The sequence below is a fragment of the Podarcis pityusensis genome (assembly GCF_964106645.2).
Source record: "Podarcis pityusensis genome assembly, chromosome: 12".
NCBI lineage: Eukaryota > Metazoa > Chordata > Lepidosauria > Squamata > Lacertidae > Podarcis > Podarcis pityusensis.
The window spans coordinates 37,837,640-37,862,611 of record NC_138037.1 but is presented as its reverse complement, the minus strand read 5'-3'; the positions used below and the strand labels follow the sequence as shown (position 1 = coordinate 37,862,611).

The following is a 24,972-nucleotide window of genomic DNA, read 5'->3' as shown; positions in this document are numbered from 1 at the left end:
GGCATTCTAAGACAAAAAAACTTCATGCAAACTTCCTCATTTGTTTCACATCTAACTTTAATGTTTAATCTTATATTCAGCTTGGTTTCAGTTTCGCTCTGGGTATTGCATTAACCTGGTGAATTTTATCCCACTGAGATTGAAAAAAACCCTCAACGGTAAAAATAAAAATGTTGTTTTCCTATGTGACTGATTCTCCGTAACATCCATAAATTTTTTATAGTAATGACATGTAGGTTGCTATGGTATATAAAACAAACAAACCATGGCACATACATGGTCAAATGTTGACCCAAAACACATGTGAAAGGCTAGTTATTTCAAGACGTTTTGCAGCAATACACTTGAGCAGCTGAAAACCTCATGCGACGGACACTTCTGCAGCTGGTGTATGGCAGCAGACACATGAATACTCTGTGGGAAACACTGCTGTAACTCACAGAAATGGGTCTTGCGGCATAAAGTGTGGACCTGCCTTGAGATATATTCATAACCGTAGACTTCTTTAACCTGAAAATCTGATTCAAGCTTCTTGGAAGGTGGTAACTGGTGCAAGCAATGATACCTACATTTAGAAACGTGTTTGAACTTCTACCCCAACATAATCCACTTTAGGTTTTCGGCATAGATTCCTGAAGTACAATGTCCACCTTGATGCAGATTTTTTTTTTAATAGTCCTTGATATAAAATGAAGGTGCCAATGAACAGTGCCAGATTTACGTATAAGCTAAACAAGCTATAGCTTAGGGCCCCACTCTCTTGGGGGCCCCCCAAAAAAATTAAAGGGGAAAAAACCTGGATGTACATTTCCAAAATATAAGATAAAAAAGAAATAAAATAAAACCTACATACATCAACAGTGTTTTGCTCCTATGATATAAGTAATGGGCCCCGCCTGCTAGCCTGCTCCTTAAAATATCACTGGTTTGCTCCTTTCTATATACAGGGTGCCTACATTCTGCATGGACTGGTTGTACGGCAACATGTGCAAATGGCTTTAGATACCTATTAGGTCCATAAATTACCATGCAGCATATCTTCAGCACAAAAACAGCGACAATTTGTTGTTGACAAAGGACAGCTGGACATATAAAGGGCCCCATTACCTTCAGTAGCTTAGGGCCTCATCAAACCTAAACCCGGCCCTCCAGAAAGAGCTGGAGAAAATCAAAACCAACATAAAAGACAATGCGAACATTTGATTTTAAACCCGAATTTATATCACAGAATACATTTTGAGGAAGTTCTACCTGTGCTTGCCCGCCTGTGTGCAGGGGTGGATGTGGCGAGGTCTGATGATGCGCTGGGTGCGCATGAAGGTGAGCGTGAGAGTGGTGGTGGGGGTGGTTCTGCTGGTGATGCGTCTGAGGGTGGTGCGCTGGGTGCTGATGCTGGTGTGGATACGGGTGATGAGGTGGAAGCGCCTGGTGCTGATGCGGATGTGTGTGCATATGGTGGTGAGCTGTCTGGTCCTGTCGGGAGCTCATCATCTCCATCATATGGCCCATGCTGTTCATATTTCCATTTGACATCCCTGCAGGATGGTGAGTCAATGCTGCCTTCAACCTCTGCAACAAAAAAAGAGTTTGTTTATAAAGTCAGTCCACAGGCGAGGAGACGTCATATTCGTTCTTTGCATTTGTTGGCCGCTGTCTACAAAAGAAAGGTCTCAAAGCAACGTGACAAAATACAACCATTAAATCATCAGAAAATTATCCATAAAGATTATGCGTGGCTAAGATTTGTCGCAACCGTTGTCGGTTTTGTTAACTGACAAAAATGCAGCCACAATTAAACACTCGGTAGAATCTCATTTGAAGGTGGAAATGTGAATATTCCTGAGGGAAGCAGAACCAAAATTACACCAGAAAGCAGTGGAGTAACTCAAAAAAGTGCTGGAAAAATTAACTGATTAACACCAAATTATTCCTCAAGCGTTTTGAGAATAGGATGCTGAAAATGGAATTAAAAAAATCATAATTCAATACAATATTCTCACATTTAAAGCACAGCCATTTAATGCAACCATATGGTGATGTAGGAATTGTTTTGTTAAAGGGTGCTCAGTGGAACCTCAGTGTAAACATAGATTCGAATCCAAGGAACTGTGAGCTGAGGTAAAAATGAGGGCTGGTGGCAGATGGTGGGCCTTACAGCACCACAACAGAGCTTGGTTATAACAGCCTTCAGCATATCAACCACTGTGGATCATAAAAAGGACTTGCTCAAGGGCTGTGCTCACAGAGTAACTTTTCTGGATTTGGAGACATTTTTTCTCAAAATCTGCTTGGTTGGAAATATCCCTTCAGTAAGTTAAAGGCTCTTTCTGTTAGCAGATGAAACACCCTAGATCTCTGGATCAAAGCTGTATTTGTTTGTGATATTTTGTATACCGTTCTTAAAAATAAAACTATTATTTATTTCAAGGTGTCTTAGAATAACAATTCAAATAGCAAAGGCACAACAACACTTAAATAAAAATCAATAATCTTTTAAAAGGCTCTTAATATGCCACTATTCTATAAATATCAATTAGTATATGGTTACAATAAAAATATGCACCAACTATGCCTGGTATTAAATAATAAAAGTCGCCATTCATCTACACACAAACATACCTGATTCATAAAAAGAGGAGGAAAATATTCAAAATGCCATTTAAACAAGGATTCAACACATCCAAAGCTAATCGTCTTTTTAGAAAACCCACTAGGTTTCTTTCTTTTATATTTTAGTAATTCTGTGCTCTTACTTTTGCCTTCTTTGTTTATGCTGAGGTTCCATTGGAAACACACACACACACACACACACACACACACACACACATATTAATGGCATGATGTGCTTACATGAAAACCTCATGTTTTAAATTGAATGTTGATTTGTTTGTTTGTCTGCTTAATTGGTTTTTAATGGCCTCTGATGCATTGGGTAATTTGGAATGCTCTTGTATGAAATTTGTTTTAAAACCCAGTATTTCTAGGTTCTCCTTTTGAGGTTTGTCTCTGTCAACGTGCATATCTCCTATTTGGAAAAAGTTCGGAAGTGTGGGGATGAAGGAAGCACAAATCACTCATCCAGTTTCCTCCAAATGTCTGGTGTGGCTTTTGTCTGACAATGCCAGGGACTGAACAATAGGATGTGCTTTTCTGTTTCAGAACCTAAGAGCCTGGAATGTAACAAGTTATCAGCCACACTCAAATAAAACAGCAACTGTTTCCATCAGACTAAAAGGTTAATTGCTGGCATTAAGGAAAAAAAAACAATGGTGAGAATATTGAAATATTTCCTGGAGCAACCAAACATTAAATGCACATTGTAGTCTAAGCGGTCCTCACCTTTTATTTTACCTTAGGGATAATTCTTCAGCTTTAATATAGGTGAAATATGTCAACCTGCCTGGGTGCAGCAGCTCTGATTTCACTTAACTTATTGTGGAATAATCAATTTCCGTAGTAATGAAAAGGCAACAATGCTACCAACCTCCTGTTTTGAACTCAACACGGCTAATGCCTTTTGGTTCAGGGGCATAAAATGATCTCTTTCCAGGAATAGGATTGTTTTGTTTCAGTTCGTGTGATCAACAGATTTCAGATATCCATTTCATTCAGTTTTGCCGTACACATCAGATGAAAGAATTCCTCCATACCAGACTTTAAATGTGAAGAATTCACCACATGCAGGCTGGACTGCAGCCAGCAGAGCACAAAATATGTGATACAAGTGTTGATAAAGTATCACAGGCAGAACTCAATTCTTAAAATAACCTTTAGCTGCTTCTTGTGCTATAAAGTACTGTTCAAAGTTCAAAAGCCTGCATTCATTTTCAACACCAAGATTCCCCTTATCCGCTTTGCGTATCTCACATTTTCACCTAATAACCATCCAAAAACAGCACGGCATTTGCCAAACAACCACTTATTTCAGAGAAACACATTTTTCTCCACTTGTGAGGAATTTTCTGGGAAAGAGAGAGTCTTCCCCTAGATTCCTCCTTGACTTGGGCTACTGCTACACAACCCGTATTCACACAGTGATCTGTAGAACATGGTCACACATTTTTCTTTAAGAGGGCTTGCAACTTAATGTAATTTGCAAAAGAGAGAAATGGAGGGGAGATATCAGGTGGCAGTGCAGACGCAGAGGAGGTATGGCTGCTATTGACCCAGGATCACTTTTGTTGGTCAAGAGACCAAATGCAACATTTCACCCACTCAAGATTGCTGCACGTCCCCATCATGTTCAGAAAAACAACAGCAACAAATAAAGAAGAAAATATGGAGGGCGGCAGACACCAATACTTTAATAACCTTAGTTTCTCAGTATGCGTAACTCAGGAATCCAACGCAAGCAATACAATATTGAGTTTTCATCCATTTAAACAGGGATGAGGAACTGTGGCCCTCCAGATGTTGTTGGCTATGGTGGCTGGAGCTGGTTGCAGCTGGGAGTCTAACAATAACATCTGGATGGCTTCAGGTTCTTGCCCCCCTGTATTAAAATGTACTATACAGTGGTACCTCGGGTTACATACGCTTCAGGTTACATGCGCTTCAGGTTACAGACTCCGCTAACCCAGAAATAGTACCTCGTGTTACGAACTTTGCTTCAGGATGAGAACAAAAATTGCGCAGTGGGGACAACAGCAGGCCCCATTAGCTAAAGTGGTGCTTCAGGTTAAGAACAGTTTCAGGTTAAGAGCAGACCTCCGGAATGAATTAAGTACTTAACCCGAGGTACCACTGTATTTCACACAGCATATATAAAGACCAGCATGAACAGACTCCTTTCCATCTGAAGGGTTCTTCAGGCACTGTGGTGGTGATCTCCCTGGAACAGACTTACTTTTGGCTAATCCAGAACTGACCGACCTAGTTAAGCTCCTCTCTATTTAAGTCAATAGGACTGACTAATTGAGTTTTACCATGTTTAAATATCCCTCCTTTTCCCCATTACACCGGGAATCCAATTTGGGCACACAGGTTGGTCAACCTGGCCATGATGACGATGTGCAAAAACTCTCTCAGCCAAAAAGCAAAGCAAAAAAACCCCTCCCACTTGTTTTATAGATCCGGTATCTTTACTTTGGACAACTGCGCCATAAATTAGGTTATCTGTCCCCAATTAACTTACTGAAAAACAGAAGCATTGCGGCCACTCAAAAAGCAAAACAAGCAACTTAATCAAGGAATTCTAATTCATCCTTACCTCCATTACCAAAACAAAAATGTACCCAGCTCTGCTGCCCGCGGTCTTTGCTGTACGTACTGTACACTGAAACGGAGGATCTCTTCGTTTAGGCTATTTTTTTAAAAAAATGAACACAAATTCTATCATAGCCACAAAATAGCTGGTGGTAGTAGCTGACGGAACTCACCAAGGAAAGATATAGAAAAATACACCAATCTAAGTCGTTTTCAAGCAAGGCATTCTTTTTCAAAGCCAAATCTGTGGCATTAAAAGGGTTGGATAACTACCACTATTTTGGTAAAAGGCCAGTAACGTTATATTAAAGAGTGTTTATTCTGCCCAAATATAAAACTCCCACAAACCCCTATTTGCCAGAATTTTTATAAATGGTGACTATTAGTCTGTAGATGTGCCCACGCACTGTTTGTCCAAATGATCCTACTTTGATGGTGAATTGCACCATTTGCCATTATAAACTGCACACTCCCCAAACTCTCTTCCCCTTTCCCCAAAGTGTCAGGGATGAAAAAGACCTTAATGTGTGAAGGAACACCCAGCTCCAAATGCACACACACACACACACACACACACACACACACAACTATAAAAGCTGTGAATCTGATTCTCAGTAGAATACATTATTCTGTTTTCTTTCCACAGACCCTTCAGCCACATCTATTTATTTGAGATTGCAAATCAAGAGAGGCAGGGAGAAGCTTGACGTGCAGCTGGTTTCTGTCAATAGGGGTCATTTGTATGTGGTCTCTGTACTTTACAAGCTCCTTGTTCACTTTTCCCAATGGGAGGGTGGGCCAGCTGCCCTGGATCCAAATTCTGGTAAGAGACCAGCTATCTACCTCATCTTATCCCATAGCAACAACAGCAACTGCCCAGCCCCTCTTTAACTTCATGCTTAGGTCAGCGCTCCATTGACAGGAGTGTTACGGAGCCCCTGCAGAACATTTATCACACACACACAACTACATACCATGCTCTTGCCATGAATGAGAAGTATTTGAGGAAACATTTTTATTCTTCTGCCTTTAAGAACAGGCACTTAAGACCTTTGAAAAACTGAAGGCTTTGCAAAATAAAGCGACACTGCACCACCCGCAACATGGTCACTGCAATATCAAATTATCTTACGTGCATTAGCCAGCATTACTAGAATAATGTAGACAAAACGTCTTTGATATTGCCAAGTGCTGCTTAGATTCTAATTCATAATATTTCAAGTGGGATCTGCCATGCAAAGTCGTCTTCTTTACTGTTCTAGGCAGCAATGCCCTTTTCCATGATACTCCATTTCAGCTTCCCATCCCATAGCTGTAAACTTTCCCCTTTTTTAAAGGGAAATTCCCTTATTCCGAATAGGATTCCTCACAAGAAAAGGGAAAAGTTGACAGCTATGTCCCATCCACACATTTCTGGCCACCCCCCAGCAATGACCAGGCTGTATTTGAAGGCTACAGAACATACTCAAACCTCACTGAACTGTTTTTAGAGGTCCTCCATGCAACGCTTTTTTTTAAAAAGAAAAAGATTTGCACTTAAATCAACCTTGGGGTCCCCCAAGCCTACTGATATTTCCTCACATGCACAACTAAATAAATATATGTATTTATAGACATCTATTGCCCAGCCTTTACCACGGAATCCCAGGGCAGGTCATGTATAGCTCATTATAATGAAACCAGGCAACATCTTCTGCCCCCAGGTTTTAACTAGATAATCCATGACAAAGAAGCTTGAAATTGCATTACAAAAACAGTTGCATGTTGCAGCAAGGTTACTAGACAGTAGACAACTACTGATACATTTAAATTAACCTCTTTTAGTAGTTTAACTTTTGTATCTTTTAAAGTACGATTGTGAATTTTCCTCGAGGTTTTCTACAATCAGGCCGCTGTGTATGGGTTTTATGAAATAAATAATAATAAACGCATGGTCTGGTGTTGGTTAGCTCAGTGGGTTAGAGCATGGTGTTGATAATGCCAGGGCTGCAGGTTCGATTCCCCATAAGGTACAGCTACATATTCCTGCAATGCAGGGGTTTGGACTAGATCACCAGGGTCTCTTCCAACTCTTATGATTCTATGTACAGTGATAGGCTTGTGTCAGTGGTGCCCCTAACAGGATTGAACTGAAGCACATGCATCTCACATTCCCCCATAATCTTTTAGGTGGCTTGCTAATGCAGTGCTATTCCATCAAGCTTTGGGAACATGCAGGTGTAGATTTATATTTATTTACTACTATTATCCAATGTTTTGATGGACTGCTGCTGATTTTTGACATTTGGATCGTGCTGTGTGTTTTGGCCTTTCATAAAAAAAAATAATCATGTAATGGGCGCTAGCTACCATGTGGATATTTTCTGTGGAAAGGAATGTTTCGATAAGTAAATAAAGAAATCAAGAAATACATTTATATTGATATTTCATTGCCTTTTAAGATGAATGCATTGAGATGCAGAAGAAGCACAGGAACGAATCTTATCCCGTGCTTCTCCACCAAACCCTTTAGAGGCAGACAAGATGAAGCTGCTTTTTGTAAACCAGAATTCCACTCAAGATTTGTAAAAAAAATACAAGCTGAATATAATTCATCTCTATCCAGCAACAGAACTGAAGATACTTAACGATGACATTTCAGAAATGGATAGAGCTGTTTATGATGATGACATGTAAGGAACAGCATTCTTTTCTGAACAGAAAATGCCTAATGATTTCAAGAGGGGGACGGGCGTTCCAAAAATCCACATCAAGGTCTATGTCTTAGTTTAGACAATGCTAATTTGCTAATCTTGTGCCCCTTCTGTTCTCCAACACTGAGACTTACAGCAGTTGGAACAATGACCTGAACTCTGGGCCAATCTGGATGGGAGTCAGAGTGGAGAGCCAATGTTAAGGATTTGGTTCTATGGGTGGGGCATTGCTCAGTCCACAATGCAACACGATGTGGGTGGAATTTCTGACCGAAATTGGCAGGATTCTATCAAGTAGGCATCATCCACCCAGTCCAAGCATAAACCATACTCATGTTGGGGGAAATTAATGTGTCATTAAGTGCTGTGAGTGAAGGTGAAAGCTTGTAAACCCTGAAAGACCAGAGAGTCTCCTTCTTTAATGGGCATACCTTGTAGCAACAAAATGGACGCCATTAACTGGCTGGCACAGTTTTTCAGCAGTAATATCTACAAAAACACCCAATTTGTTGTCTTATTAGAAGCCTCATCTAAAAGCTGCTAGGCTTCCCTTAGTAGCTTCACCTCTTTCAAACTGTGCAGGGTGAAGGGGGAAAGAAGAAAATAAGTGGATTTTGCAACCATCGCAACATGTTGTGAAGAAAACGAAATAAAATAATTTGTTGGTGTAGGCCGCATGCCACTGAACTTAATGGTGAAGTTCGTATGGATCTTAATGAGTCTAGTTCTTTCCTCCTTTCTCACTGCTAAAGAACGGGACCACAATCCCGAAAGAAAGGAGGATAGTGCTGGGATACGGCCAGTAGTCCAAAGACAGTGAATGAAGGACAAGCTCAAATTTAACAAAACTCAATAGGGAAAACTGCAAATGTGATGGAGCCTAGGTCAACTCTTTTGCAGTCTTTGTTCAGGATAGGTATTACATGTGGCTCTAGGTCAGGGTTTTCCAAACTTGGATCTCCAGCTGTTTTTAGACTACAACTCCCATCATCCCTGACCACTGGTCCTGCTAGCTAGGGGTGATGGGAATTGTAGTCCAAAAAGAGCTGGAGACCCAAGTTTGGGAAACCCAGCTCTAGGTGACCCTTCCTTAGATCTTTGTATACAATGTTGCTATACCCACTGCCAGGAAAACTTGCAACAGCTCTGCTGATTATTTGGAGATCATGGCTATACAGACACAGAGAACCGTTCACATTTTCTTGTCTGGTGTGTGTGAGAGAAACCCTATCAGAGCAGCCCTAAAGCTGTTTGGCATTAAGCAGAGATACCACTGGAGAAAGCAGACACTGCAGTATTAAGCTAGCAAACCACATCACACACCCCATTCATTTTAACAAGTATCTTGCAGGCTTAAGCTGTGGCAACCTCGGATCTGAACGCGCCTCGCTGGTGGAACAGATGATCTCCCTTTCCCACAGAATGCTTGCATCTTACCACAGTCTAGGAGCTTATCTGCTATCAGCCTGGGCAAATGAAATAAGTTCTTCTCGTACAGCTACTTCTCCTTGGAAGACTGCCAATGTGTAGAAGGCAGGTTGTGGGAGAGGCAGACTCCGTGGTGGTTGGTTCAAACAAGGGGGTTAAGGTGACTGCATCTTATCTAGTTAGTTTCCCTCCTGTGGTTAAAGCCAGGAGAGATAAATTATCCCATGTTTTGATGGTGCTCCAGTTGGCAGCAGAGAGAGCTGTTTATTAATTTGCTCAGTCCACCTACATATCAGTGCAGGGCTTAAAGGTGCAGTCAAGCTGTGCTGGTGTCAGGAAAATTGAGGAACGGAAGCGTTTTTCAGCCTGTTGCTCTGACAGTGCATGCCAATCGCAGCTTTTGGTGCGAAAGGGTCTTACTATGGCTGACGACAAGTGAATTTTCTGCATTTGGGGGGTAGAATTCTATTGATGTCTATCTTTCTCAAAAACTACCCAGAGTTAGGGATGGAAGCAATTGTCAGTTGTAGTTCTCTCTCTTTTGTCATTTTTCTACTCTTAAATTCAGTTCTTCACATTTCCACAGCAACTTGCGTTTTTAAAAACATAATCTTCATGGTGCAGTGCAAATTTCTCCTCAGAAACACAATTTTCTATGGAGTTTTGACTAATGCACATGCTTTTGCAAACAATTTTCCCTAATATAAGTTAGGTTACTTTCACTATGTTATTCATTTTCATGCACAATTTCCCCTAATATATATTGTAAACATTGGTTGGCTGGAGAATTGCATTACAAAATTTGGATAAGTGTGAATTCTGAAGGTTAGTTGTTTTGGTCTGTGCTTTTTAAAGAAAGATTTACCATTAAATATGAAGTGAATCACCACCCCTTTCATTCCTCCCTTTCAAACACACATGGGTGAAATACTTATAATAATATAATCATATAATTTTGGAGCTGGAAGGGACCACAAGAGACATGTAGTTCAACTCCTGCATTGCAAAAATCTCCTGAGATTAAGAGTCTCATGCTCTACTGATTGAGCTAACTTTTAAAAGAAAAAAAGGTAAGCATTTAGGAAATAACATATTTTCTTTCAGAAGTTGCATTTGATTTTTAAAAGCCTTGTAACTTTTCTGTTAGCGCCACCCTTATCCTAGCATGACCCAGTGCTATAATTCTGACATGCAGTCCACACATAATGGGCAGAGAAGTTGCTTTACTGTGTTTCTCACTTAAAAAAAAAATTCAGAAGAAAACAGGAAGATGCCCCATTTGGAGATGAAGAACGTTATTGAAGAATGAATACAAAACACTGTGTAGAAAGCAAAAGTGGTCAAAATGGTGGGACATTGGTTTTGGGTGGTGACTTTCTTTCCATAGCTCATTAGTTATGAGACTAGATGAATTTCCCCATGCTGTTGTGATCTACAGCAGTGGAATGCACTGGAATGTGTGTTTTTTAATTTCTTTATTTTATTTAAAAACATTTTCCAGCTGCTTAATATTTTTTCAAAAGAACCCAAGCTGCATAAAAATAGTAAAAATAAAATACAAGCAGCATCAAAACAGAGACACAGGATAAAAACTAGTAAAACAGTATTATAAAAACAGGAATTCAGTAAAAACAAATACCAATATTATGAGTCGGAGAAAGCCTGGTTGAAAAGACAAGTCTTTATAAGACTGTGTTTTACGTATGGCAGTTGGAAGTGCCTTTTTTTGGTATATCCTCTTGATTAGTCTTTTTTGGGAAGTTTTAAATTAAAAGTGAAACAAAACTTTTAGAACTCTAAAAAAATTGCAAGAAGACATGACCATAGGAAGTTATGCCGTCCATTAAATCAGAAACTACACCAATATCCGATAGGAGCCATAAAAACGCATGCAACCATTTCCTCCACAATTTTCCGCAGTACCTTACTAATTGTATTCGCTTTGTGTTGCCTTTCTCTTTTTTTAAATCAAAACGATTGGCATAGGAAAATTTTAGGAGCAGACTGTACTTTGGATTCTGGTGTGCATTTGGGCACATATCAGTTGTTTCGAGTGAGAAGATGTTGCTTTCCTTGCTTCTGCTCATAAGAAATGCCTTCTTCATCACACACAAACCCACAAAGTTCTAATTTAGACCTTCATATTTCTACTGATATAGCTAAGTGTTTTATTCTTTTAAATGGCATGGCACAAGCACATATCAGAACGGCTCTAGTTGGAATCAGAACAGCAATCTCCATGGCTATGCCTATCGCTTTATTCGTTTTAGATCTCCGCTGTTACTTGCACACATGTGTTTCGTATGAAAATCTGTTTTTAAACTCATATCCCAGCAAACTTTTTTACAGATAGAATTAGAAAACACCTCTGCAGCAGGAATAGGTTTGAGCACAAAACGGGCATTTCTAAGAGTTTTAATGAAGATATCCTGGAAGGCTGTTTTGCTCACCCTTGTTGTTTGGGTCTGAGGCTCGTCCCCCCCTCCTTTGGATTTTTCTTCTAAATTATTTAGAATTGAGACTCTATATGACACACGATCCCATTATTATTTGGGAAACACAACAACAGCATTTCATACATTCTTCATTTTTCTCACTGCAACCACATTGAATAGTTTTGTGCAAATGAAGCTTATAATTACTCCTATAAATCAGCCCAATGTGGTATTTCTTGTGCTCTCTTTCAATAGCCTCCCTCGAGGATAGGAATCCCATCTGCTTCCCTCCATTCAGGCTAATTGAAGGGCACTGACTTTTCAAAATGGATTCATTAATGACTCCACAGCGCATATTCTCAAACTTTGTCACGGCGATCCTCTTTAAGTCAAGAAGGGAAAGGGGGGGGGGAGAGCGGGAGATGAGGGGAAAAAAGAGAAGAAGCTGACCTATTCCCAGGTGTGACTCAGAGCCACTTCATGAAATATGCACATCACAGGTGGAGCAATTGCAACAGTCGCTCCATAGCGGCTATGCCAGGCAGACATCGCTTTGGCATGCCAACTCATTTGGTAGGTTCCACGCAAAGGACCGCAGGTCAAGGAACGTCCAGGTGTGTTCACCAGACTGTGCTGTAAATCAAGGGCAGAGTTGTTGCCTTCTTCACAAGGTGGTACTTTGAGGGTGGCTAGCAGCACCCTACAGGGTGACATCATTGGCCTGGGTATATGTAGATACCGGGGTGCCCAAGGGCACTATCCTTGCCTATCATTTAGAAATCTCCCTTGTTGATATTTAATGACATGCATGGATATAGTCTCATACCCTCCAATGTTTCTCCAATGAAAAGAGGGGTGTCCTAACAACAAAGGGAAGCGGGTGGTGCTGTGGGTTAAACCACAGAGCCTAGGGCTTGCTGATCAGAAGGTTGGTGGTTCGAATCCCTGTGACAGGGTGAGTTCCCGTTGCTCGGTCCCTGCCCCTGTCAACCTAGCAGTTTGAAAGCACAAAGTGCAAGTAGATAAATAGGTACCGCTCCGGCGGGAAGGTAAACGGCATTTCCGTGCACTGCTCTGGTTTTCCAGAAGCAGCTTAGTCATGCTGGCCACATGACCCGGAAGCTGTACGCCGGCTCCCTCGGCCAATAAAGCGAGATGAGTGCCGCAACCCCAGGGGATGGGGTTTGAAATACTGCTGATGTGAGTGCAGGACTGAAGGATGTGCTCCCGGTTCTTCCTGCTCTTATGTGAGGAGGAAACAAATGACCAGAATTTTCATCCCCTTATTTGTGAATGCTGCCAATGTCTGCTCTGAAGCCACATTATCTGAATGACTTTACTTTGCTGGGACATTATATCTGTAAATGGCCCAGGCTTTTTAATGGATGTCTGCAGGATTCCCCCCACCCCACTCCTTCTTTAGACTCTTCTTCATGATGACGCCTCTGCTTCATTGTGCCATCTGACCAGGTTTCTGCAATCTCATCGTTCTCCTTATGTCTTGATCTAAAACAAATGCAGATGTGCTGGCAGCTTTCCCCTCTCTTTATTTCTAGTTTCTGAGTGCAATGTTACAAAACACTTGTAATCCCATTCCTCTTTTGCCACTAATTTAATGTGCATTCAGCATCTATAAATATTAAGGCCAAAACTGTTTCAATATGTTTTCTCCACCACAATAAATGCAAAAGATGGCCTGGAAAGAAGAAGAATAAATATGCAGGTAATGAATGTCAAACTCTCTCTATCCTCCCCTTGCCAAATTATTCTTGTTTTTGATTATATATATATATATATATATATTCAGCAGCATACAGTGAAGAACTGCTTTCTTTCTGTAGGTTGTTATGAGTTTATGGAACAGACATTAATTGAGAGCCAGGTTTCAATATACTGCTTAGCCAAGGACCAAATTTAAGGATTTGGGGGTGGTGGTGGTTGTTATAAATCTGTGTGTGTTTTAAATGAATAGATACATATACTATGCAACAAAGCAAAAAGACATCCTATATTTCAAGCCTGAGATTTCTCCTGATCTTTGTATACGTTCATCCAGCATTAAGGTTCAACCGAGCATTAAGGTTAAACATGTTGTTGATGCTGACATGAAAAGCAGCAAATGGTGCAAACCAGCCTGTGCGCTCCAGATGTTTTAGACTACAATTGCCGCCACAGATGCATGATGCCCGTGGCTGGTGTGGGGAAGACCAAGGAAATGAACACAGGAGATTGGTATTGGGTTGAATTGGGCCACAATTGTACTGATTACATGTAAGAGTAGGTTTTGTTAGGGCACTGGGCCTAGACAGCCCACATGCTGGCTGATAGGAACCCAGTGGTGTCCAGCCTGTGCTGGGGAGTCGTCCCCAACATGGACTGGGTACCACAACCTCACACAGACTGCCATTTGGAGAGGTGTTTAGGCCCATAGGTCCCTGTGTGGATTCCTGGACAGAGTTACCCCTCCAGGAGCCCATTAACGGGGTATTAGCATGACTTGGGATCCTGCCCAATGCCTTATCTGCCAAAGTTGTGATGGTTACTATGAGGCAGATGAAGGCCTGGCCAGGGTGGTTGTCCTCTTATATACCTGCTGGGATTGACAAGCAATCTGACCCTCACCTGAATCTCATGACTCTCCTGATAAGTGATTTGGTCTGCAGCCACAGTGTGGAAATAAAGGATAAGATTGCCCACCAGATACCAGGCACTCTACTATTCAAATTAGGCCCCAGTGTTTTTGTTACAACCCCCTTCTCAATTAACAGTAACATAAATAGCATAAATAGTAGTAACATAAATCTCCATTGCTACATATTGGGTGTATATTTCAGCGGTTGAACATACAGGTTTATGGCCAGTGCTTATGCGACTGTGAATAAAAGGTGGCTGGGCTCATCGTCCCAGGGTTTGGGGGGGGGGGAGAGGTGTCAAAACTGGGTTTGCAATTTTGGGAGAGGGGAGACTGCCCGCTGGGGAGTGGGCTGGTGAGGCTCCCTAGAATTAGAGGCCCTAGGCTTCAGCCTACTTAGCCTATACATAAATCCGGCACTGCCTTAGCCTGTGGTTCTAAGTAGACTTCACTGGAAACAAGTTCCACTTAAATCAATAAAAATGTCCGGTTAAGTAAACATGTTGAATCTTGAGAAGTGCTGGTGGAGGGTAACTTTCCCACTCCCTCATCCCCTGGTAGCTTCCCACAGCTTCCAAAAAGTCTCTCCCACTCTAATTACTTTGGTGATTCACATTCTCTCTCCCATTACACTCAGGAGGGTCCCCAAACCTTATGAGGAGGCAAACTTACCTTCCAAGTTCCATGCTATTGTATCTAGAACTGACGAGTAAGTTTGCAAATTATGTGCAAGTACTGTACACTCTGACTCCTTTTCAAATGGTTGTAAAAAGTGGAGTGGTTTTTTAAAAAGTGTCAGTACAGTCATACTTTGGTTTACAAACAGCTTAGTTATTGACCATTTTGGCTTCCGAACGCCACAAACTGTTCCACTTTGTGAACTATTTTTGGAAGCCAAACATCCGACAGGGCTTCCATGGCTGCACTTTGGTTTTCTGAACGTTTTGGAAGCTGAATGGACTTCCAGAAGGGATTCTGTTCGACTTCCAAGGTATGACTGTATATTAAAAAGGTTTTCAAGTGAAAGTGTCATATTATGCTTTGTTCAATAATATTTCAGTGTTTCAAAAGATGGAATGTTGAAGAATAACAGAAGTTAACTGAGAAGTGGTATCAGAAGAATCTCTTCTAAAGAAGATATATTTATACCCCTGGGATCACACTTTAAGAGATAATATGTGGAATCTGACATTTCCAACTTTAATAAATGTGCTCCCTCCCTCTCTTTAACACACTCACACAATTAGGGACTGTAACACAATTATTATGATGGTGATGCGATAATCCATTTCTCTGCAACACACATGAAGCTGTTGGCTGGGGACAGCTGAACAAACAGCTTGCAAAAGTCTTTTTGGAGACAGCCAACAAGTTACACCCATAATTTCATCTCTGTTAACAAAAACAACTCATACTGGTGCGGGGCTGGGGTTGATTTCCTAGCTTTTGAATTACAGAGTGTCAAGATGCACTTAAGGTACCACCTTACTGATTTATAGGACGCTATATGATGTCAACCCAAACTAGAAGATTCCATGTGAAATTATGCAAAGCCAGTAAGTTTTCTTGGCAATATTACAGCATGCCCAACAGAAAAAACGATGACACAGAAGTGTTCAATTAAAGAGCTACGATTGACTAGTTTAAGAAATTCCTTATTTGTATACGAAACTAGATTAAACAAAGAAAGGTTAACGTTTTAAATCAAGCTGATTTTGTTATGTGTTTACCAAATTAAGATACTTGCTGGAGTTTAAGGAGCCTTAGGTGATGTCGCTAAGATTTATTACACTTCCCAAAGTGACATTTCAATCTTCCTGGGGATAGAAAATAACAGAATAGAATGAAGGAAAGTAAATGAAAGGATGGGGGAGAAAAGATTGTGGCATCCTAAATTGCTGTAATAAGGTATATCAATGGCAGGACTCTGGTGAATTATGACTCAGTAGTAACATGAAGTTGGGTCAGCAAAATGAAACAACAAAAGCCATTTTGGTGAATGATCACAAAATGGTAACACAGAAAGCCAAGTGAAACATTGTGTTTAAAGTGGGGCATATATGTATCCTTGGTACCAATGGCAATTGTTAGAGAAGTTTAGGAAAAAATATACGTGGAAAAGTTGCCAAATAAGTATTGGGCTAAGTTAAAGGAGCTGGTAAAGGTAAAGGACCCCTGACAGTTAAGTCCAGTCGCAGACGACTCTGGGGTTGCAGCACTCATCTCGCTTTACAAGCCAAGGGAGCCGGCGTTTGTCTGCAGACAGTTTTTCTGGGTCATGTGGCCAGCATGACTAAGCTACTTCTGGTGCAATGGAACACCGAAACCAGAGCAGTGTACAGAAATGCCGTTTACCTTCCCGTTGGAGGGTACCTATTTATCTACTTGCACTTTTTGCGTGTTTTCGAACTGCTAGGTTGGCAGGAGCTGGGACAGAGCAACGGAAGCTCAGCCCATCACAGGGATTTGAACCGCCGACCTTCTGATTGGAAAGCCCAAGAGGCTCAGTGGTTTAGACCACAGTGCCACCTGCGTATTGGGCTAAGTTAAAGGGGTTGGTACTGGTGCATAAAGCCCTGTATGGTTTACTGTGAGTTTGAGATAGACACAAACCTCTGTCTCTAGATGGAATAGCTCATCACATATCTTGGCTGCAAGGCTATGCCTAGAATTAAGCCGCATTGAATTCAAATGGGATTTACTTCTGAAAAAACAAAGGATGGTGTTTTTAATTGCTTCCGGGTTATATGAATCCAGAGTGCAGGTAAAGCATTGCTTGATTGAATGCTGTTCCAGGGAGAGGGGTGGGGGACTAAGGTAGAAAACTAGTACTTCACTATACACATAGAAACATTCGGTCACAGAATTCCCCACCCAGACTCTGGATTGTAGATTTCAGGAACCATGCGATGGACAATTTGTCTAGAGAGCCTCTGAACAAATCGGTATAAAACAGGAAAGCACAATACTTTAGATTGTTAACTATGTGGTTGTAGTATATAATAGGAACTCAGAAATGTAGTCTACTTTAAATCTTTCAAGCAGGGGAAAAAGAGAGAGAAATCACAGAAGCGGCCACTGCAAATTTCCATGGCTAGGTATCAATTTCTGAAGAGAAGCCATAAGCACCCCCCCTCCCCCTGGCCAATTCGGGAGATGCATATAATATAGCTAGTGAACTACACATAATGTTTAAGAAAATGAAGGAACCAGAATGTTACAACTTTCCCACCCAAACACATATGTGAAGCCATAAAATGAAATATTAACAACACAGCAAACTGGCAGCTGGCGCAGCGAGTCACATTCAGTGCCAGCTGTGGGCCCCTTTACAGATTCCCCACCCGCTTAGACATTCACCGCTAAATGGACCATTAAAAGCACACTGATTCACTGGGCAGAGCTGAACTGAACATAATCAGATAGAGACAATACATTGTACATTTTATGCCTCTAATACAGATCTGATGAGACATGGGACTCAAGACTCAAAACTACCCATATAATTTTGTAGGCTGCTGTTGTTTTCAAGATGAAAAGGAACCACCGTACAAATGGTTGAATTCTAAGATTTAAGCTTCATTGTGATATAATGACAAGTTAAAGCAGCGTCTCGAAAACCTTACTGTGTACTAAAATAATGTGAGAATCAGCCTTATTAATGGGCTAATAAACAGTTGCTTCCTTGTTTGCAAGGCAGATTTATTTTCGGTTCTGACTGTGAAATGAATGCAATCTTGTGTAACCTTTTCTTTTCTTTTTTGCTTATAGACACTGGGTTGGATCCAGTCTGATATAGTTGAACTTAGTTCTCACTGAAATCAGTGGGGCTGAAAGTAACACATAACCTGTCCCAATGAGCCACTGTGGTGTAATGATTGGAGTGTGGGGTAGGACCCAGGAGAACAGGGTTCGAATCACCACTCAGTCATGAGGCTCACTGGGTGACCTTGGGCCAGCCACCATCTCTTAGGTCACAAGGTTATTGTAAGGATGACATGGGGAGGAGAACCATGTACACCACATATAAAGGTGATATATAAATGTAATAATAATAATAATAAAATTCAATGAAAACTAACTTCAACTAACTTACTCTGGATTGAGTCAACAGTTAATGTTAAAATATTGTTACAAATTGCTCGGTCCCTGCTCCTGCCAACCTAGCAGTTCGAAAGCACGTCAAAGTGCAAGTAGATAAATAGGTACTGCTCCGGCAGGAAGGTAAACAGTGTTTCATTGTGCTACTCTGGTTTGCCAGAAGTGGCTTAGTCATGCTGGCCACATGACCCGGAAGCTGTACGCCGGCTCCCTCGGCCAATAAAGCGAGATGAGCGCCGCAACCCCAGAGTCGGCCACGACTGGACCTAATGGTCAGGGGCCCCTTAACCATTACCTATTGTTACAAAAGTTGGGTGCCACCTCCACTCCCTGCAAGATTCCAGGACTTCCAGGCACTCCCCCAGGGTCTGTGCTCCTTTGGAGAATTGAGACACGGCAGAGACTGTTGTAGCTTCAAGAAATATGGCTTATTCACCTATTTATACCTTCAGTCTGCATAGAGGGAGTCCAGATCTTACAGAATGGTCATTTCAAGAGGGGCTTGTTCCCCACAGCAGTGCAGCTCTGGAGTCCAAGGCATCTCTCCCAGCCAACCTGCAGCCAGCCTGCCCAATATGGACCCCAGTCTTTTCTCTCCTTTATTCTTCCCATAACACCTTGCTAAAAAAACTCCTATCTCTATTCCTGTCACCTCAAACACACACCCCATTACCTTGGCAGCATGTGTCTCCACAGGCTAAAAGATTTCTATCAGACGGCCCATCAATACCTTTCGTCCCGTTAACAGATTTGCTCCAGCCAGGCTGGAAAACTGTAACAATACTTAAGAGAGCACACAGTTTCCAACACTCTTTGTGCGCTTTGTGTGTGGATGTTTTAAGCAGAAGGTATTAACTACAGGGTGTGTGTGTGTCAGGATTGGAAAGAGTGCCTTGGAAGACCTTCTGGCGGTTCCCTCGCTGGGAGAAGCCAAGTTACAGGGAACCAGGCAGAGGGCCTTCTCGATAGTGGCGCCTGCCCTGTGGAACGCCCTCCCACCAGATGTCAAAGAGAAAAATAACTACCAAACTTTTAGAAGACATCTACAGGCAGCCCTGTTTAGGGAAGCTTTTAATGTTTAATAGGTTACTGTATTATAGTGTTTTGTTGGAAGCCGCCCAGAGTGGCTGGGGGGACTCAGTCAGATGGGCGGGGTATAAATAAATTATTATTATTATTATTATTATTATCCAGCTCTACCTGGAAGTGCCAGGGGCTGAGACCTATTGCATTCAAAGCATGTGCTCTACCACTGAGTTATGGCCCTTTCTAGATGGAATAGCTCAGAAATAAGTCCAAATCTATTCAGTGTGGCTTAGTCTCATGCAAATATACATAGGGTTACATATTCAATATTCAATATGAGGGAAACTTGCTTGAAGCCTCCCCCTCCCAATGCATATTAATGCCCACATCAGCTGCAAGTGTTAGTTATGTAAACAGGCGTTCTGCTGCCTTACTGTATTGCCAGAATGAAAACGCATTCCCAGCAAATGCTGATTCATGGCTCGGTAAAATGGAATCATAAACTATTCTTGTGCTGAAATTATATTACAAGCACATACAATCCACTGGCAAAAAATAAAATAAAATCCCCTGTATTTAGTGATTAACTGCTCAGTAGGTAATACAATATTCTAATGAAACTCAGAAATGCTTCCATGGGAATGTAATGAGAAGGATTGGGAAACCACCTCCAAAATGAGCTGTTACAAAAAGGAATGTTGACTGTGGAAAAAGACATTACGCTCAATTTTCAAAACAAAGCACGGCCAGGACTTTTGAGGATGTTGCTGGCGTTCACCTACTTAAGCCCATCAGTAATGGTTGAGAAATCAGAGATGACATCATGACATAGGCAGCAGTCTGTGGCGTGTGTGTGTGTATATGCGTGTGCTAGGAACTAAACCCAATCCACTGCTGATGTCATTTTACACACTTGCAAATAGTGATGTCAGTTTGCAGGATTTCCATTTCTTTCACATAATAAACAGCCTGGGTAAATTGTGGGCAAACAGAAAACTGGCCATGTCACAAAACGAGAGAGGAGAATAATGGTTTTTAAAATTAGGACAACTCCTCAGTTATAGGATTTCATAGATTTGGTGTAAAAGAGCTCTCAAAAAGGGAAATGTCCTTCTTCATCTGAGGTCCTTTTTTTGTGTCTCTTCCATGAGAGGTCCAGAGGACAGCAATGCGAGAACGGGCCTTTTCTGTGGTGGCTCCTCATTTGTGGAACACTCTCCCCAGGAAGGCTTGCCTGGTGCCTTCATTACATATCTTTAGGTGCCTGATCAAAATGTTTCTCTTCAGCCAGGCCTTTGGGTGATTAGTATTCTATGGCCTTTCAAATTTGTGTAAGTGGGGGATATTGGTTTGTTATTATTCTTGTTTTTTATTATTATGTATTCCTGTGTGTTCTCATTTTGTATTTTCGTGTTGTGAACTGCCCTGTGATCTTTGGATGAGGGGCGGTATAACAACAACAACAACAACAACAACAACAACAACAATAATAGGTTTGCCTTCAGTATGCTCCCAATCACTGGCACTTTAGTGAGGCCGATGAATTGCTTGCTAATGCATGCAAAATAGAAACACATTTATCAATTATGTCAGTTATTGGATTCTGTACTTTATGCCAAATGGAAAGAGAGTGTTTTTAAAAGAAATACGTTTATCAACCAGAATTTCTGCCTCATAGATACAAGCTGCCAAGCTTCTCCACAACAGCTACAAGGCACCACACTGCTGATTCATAGGTACAAGCTACTATATGGCCTCTATTCATCCCACTAGTGTTGCCATTCAAGTCCCTTTGAAATCAACAGGCTCACAATATAACTTGTCATATATATCATACATTTTACAAAAATAAATATATATTGTCTTCCCTTCTGCAAATTGTAGATGTAGACACCATGCATTGGAATGTGTGGCGGAACTGTTTTAACCAAAAGTGATGTCTGTTCAAAACAATTCCACACAGTTAAAACTTGCTTGCCCTTCCTTCAACCCAAGCATTTTCAGACAGAAGCACCCCCTCCCCCAAATAATAGCTGCTCTTGCTTTGTAATTCATTTAACAGCACAATTTTCTCCATGTCTACTCAATAGACTTACTCCCAGTCCCAAAGGAGCTTCAGTCCCTGGTAAGTGGGCAGAGGATCGCTGCTTAAAAAGTTAACTGTGCACAGTATATCCATGGGTTATCTTCTTTCTTGCTTAATTGTTTCTGCTTACATATTCATGTAAAAGCTACAATCTTCATTTTAAACACACACCTCTTACTATAAAACGTATGTTATAACTATGTTATAGAAACTTAAAAAAACCCTTTCAAATTTGCAGGGCAATGTGACATGGAAAAACAACACAGTTAATCATGCTATTATGAAAAAAAGGATTGCTGTTTTGGTTGAGTTGGTTTGCTGTAATTGCCTCCTAACTATGCATTTTTCATTAAAGCTATTTATGCTGAGGACTTTCTTTTCACTGTAAATAGTAAAACTACTGTAAGTCAACAATCAAAAGAGAGGCTCTGAAATATATATCAACAGGTATATATATATATTCTGACAAGCCAATCAGTATTGTGGTATTTTCCTTTCTACTGAGGTTCCCCGCCCCCCCGGAAGGTTACATAGGCTTTCTTGAAAACTTGAGCTGAGCTGAAAGAGGTCACTTTCAGTGGCATAAAAAATCTCTTCCACTTTTGGTGATTTTACAGCTATTACTTTAAAAGTAACAGCAATAGAGAGCATTCAGAGTGAGGTCAATGCTTCCTGAATTTGCTTTCCTTGCAAATTCCTCAGCAATGTCAGTACGTAGCCATATCTGATTCACTACATATCATCTCGATGCCATATTTTACCATGTGATCCACAAGTGGCTAGGATTAGCAATATGAAGGCTGTAGGAAATGTTGCCCTCACTCCTCATTGACTCGGGTGCCCCTGATGATCTTGTCAAATCTGACTTGACTGTGCTAGACTGTGACATCATCCCAGTTGCTATGGAATTACCAGTTGGCTTGGACACCCTATATTAATAAATAAGGAAGAAAAAAGCACAGCCACCTGGAGAACAAAAGTAGTGCTGAAATTCCAATGGCTCAAAAAAAGAGGCTGACATTTTCCTAATTAAGGTTTTGTGGTTTTTAAAGGAAATATTGCATCTATCCTAAAAAACACCTCTCTTCTATTAGAAAATAAAAATGGATGAAAGTCTAGCACATTTCTATTCAAAATGTCTTCTTCACGGACCATTTTGTCCTACCCCACACAAGGCAAGGAAGACACATGCCCGATAGCTATGTCTTTATTGCAAAAGAAACACAACAGCCCTCACGGTGTTCCAGATATACGCACACGTGCTTCTAAACCTCTAAGCCGAGACCACATAACACCGGTCTTGAAAGACTTACATTGGCTCCCAGCACGTTTCCGAGCACAATTCAAAGTGTTGGTGCTGACCTTTAAAGCCCTAAACGGCCTTGGCCCAGTATACCTGAAGGACCGTCCCCACCCCCATCATTCTGCCCGGACGCTGAGGTCCAGTGCCAAGGGCCTTCTGGCGGCTCCCTCATTGCGAGAAGCAAAGCTACAGCGAACCAGGCAGAGGGCCTTCTCGGTGGTGGTGCCTGCCCTGTGGAACGCCCTCCCATTAGATGTCAAAGAAATAATCAACTACCTGACATTTAGAAGACATCTGAAGACAGCCCTGTTCAGGGAAGTTTTTAATATGTGACATTTTTGATGTATTTTTAATCTTTGTTGGAAGCTGCCCACAATGGCTGGGGAAACCCAGCCAGATGGGCAGGGTGCAAATAATAAATAATTATTATTATTAGCAGCTGTTCCCAGATTTGTGCCCTGCGGAGCAGTTGTAACAACAGGGGGAACTCCCCCCCACAAGATTATGTACCCTCGTCTGACAGGGCACGCATACACAGAAGCCATTGCCGCTCCTCCCTCTTCAAGCCCCTCCTGGTTCTAGGAGACAGCGGGCGGGGGATGGCAAAGGGTCTACATGACCGTTCCTTGCCTGAATCATCTCTTCCACTTCCAGCACATCCTGCACGCCTCTCTCCACCTCAGACTGCCTTGCCCCTTCCTCCTCCTGCTGCCTTGGCTCCTGCCTTGCAGGTGGCACCAAACCCCACAATACCCTGGCTCCCCTCTTCTGAGTCACTCCCCTGCCTCCACCACACAGTCTTCAGAGCCCTGCCAGTCCCTAACACATATGGTTTCTGAAAGTCTATTTCCCTCTGTATCCCATCTAAGGGATGGTTCTTTAAAACGATAAACATGGGCAGTGCTATTTTTCTAAAAAAAGAGTTGCCAGAACTCACCACGAACGCCTCCCTTGTTCTCTTATAATGGCAATGGCGCCCACCTGAGAGGTGCCGGAACTGAGTTCCGGTGAATTCCATCTGAAAAAAAGCCCTGAACATGGGTACCTATTAGGTTCCCTGTAATTAAGGCACGAAGTTCGGCACTCTATTTGAGTAGTGAAGAAGAAGTGGCTGTAACTTGGGTTTTAAAAGCAGCTACTTAGCTTTCCCCTGAGTTTGGAGAGGACTGTGGAAAAAAGGAATGTATCCCATGCTCACAGGAGGGATTTTCCAAGTTCTCACAGCTCTAATTATGATGGGTGGGCAGAAAAGAATCTATTGGCCCACGAATCTTTGGCAGCTTGCTGCAAATCCTTTGAAGTTCCCATAATGTGCAAAATGAAGTGACACATAGCTTTGACAAAAACCCTAACATGGCTTCGTAGTTCAGCTCTGCTTTCCCACCTTTCTCCATTTCACGAGTTGTATCCAACCCAGTCCTACTCAGGTCGGACCCCCTGAAAAACCAATGGATTTAAGTTTGCGGTGCCCACGGATCGCGGTAGGTCTACTCTGAATTCGAGCGATTTGGAGACAGCCAGAAATCTTGGCTGAATTGTAAAACTGTGCAAGTTCTCACCAAGATGATGCCAACATGAAGCTATCATATATATATATATTATGGGGTTGAGTCATTTCTTTTCCCAAAGGAAGGTGGGCGCGAATGCATGGATGGATGGATGGATGTGAGTACAAATTTTGGTGTGTTTCCAATATTACTAATGCGGACGGATCCTTAAGCAGAAATATTCCTCACCGTGGAGTTGTTCAATAGCCACACCAGTGGCAGAATATGGCTCAATAGCTTTTCTTTCTTTCTTTCTTTCTTTCTTTTTTCATAGGCTTTAAAATAAACTATATGAGGCTTTGCTTACATTAGAGGTGTAAAGAGGTCTCCACAGTGCACTTTATACAAGCTGAGGAAATAGTATACTGTGTATCAGACTGTAGAGTACAATAGTGTGTGTATTTCGGGTCCTGCGAGAGGCATTCAGGCATGCTACGGAGTGTCCGTCATAGCTCTGCTTCAAGAAGAGACGAACTGTTGCTGCGGCAGAAAAGCCTGTAGATTCAGCTGCCTTCT

The 24,972-nt window shown here is 41.6% G+C and overlaps 1 protein-coding gene across 9 annotated transcripts in view; it reads right to left on the bottom strand.

Annotated features, from left to right (window-relative positions):
* Window positions 1-24,972, bottom strand: part of CREB5 (cAMP responsive element binding protein 5) — a 263,319-nt gene that overhangs the window by 11,350 nt on the left and 226,997 nt on the right. For all 9 annotated transcript variants that reach the window (XM_080974908.1, XM_080974909.1, XM_080974911.1 and 6 more), the window contains one exon: window positions 1,252-1,569. In XM_080974908.1, the coding sequence (XP_080831034.1) occupies window positions 1,252-1,569 (318 nt within the window). The remainder of the gene's footprint in view (window positions 1-1,251; window positions 1,570-24,972) is intronic.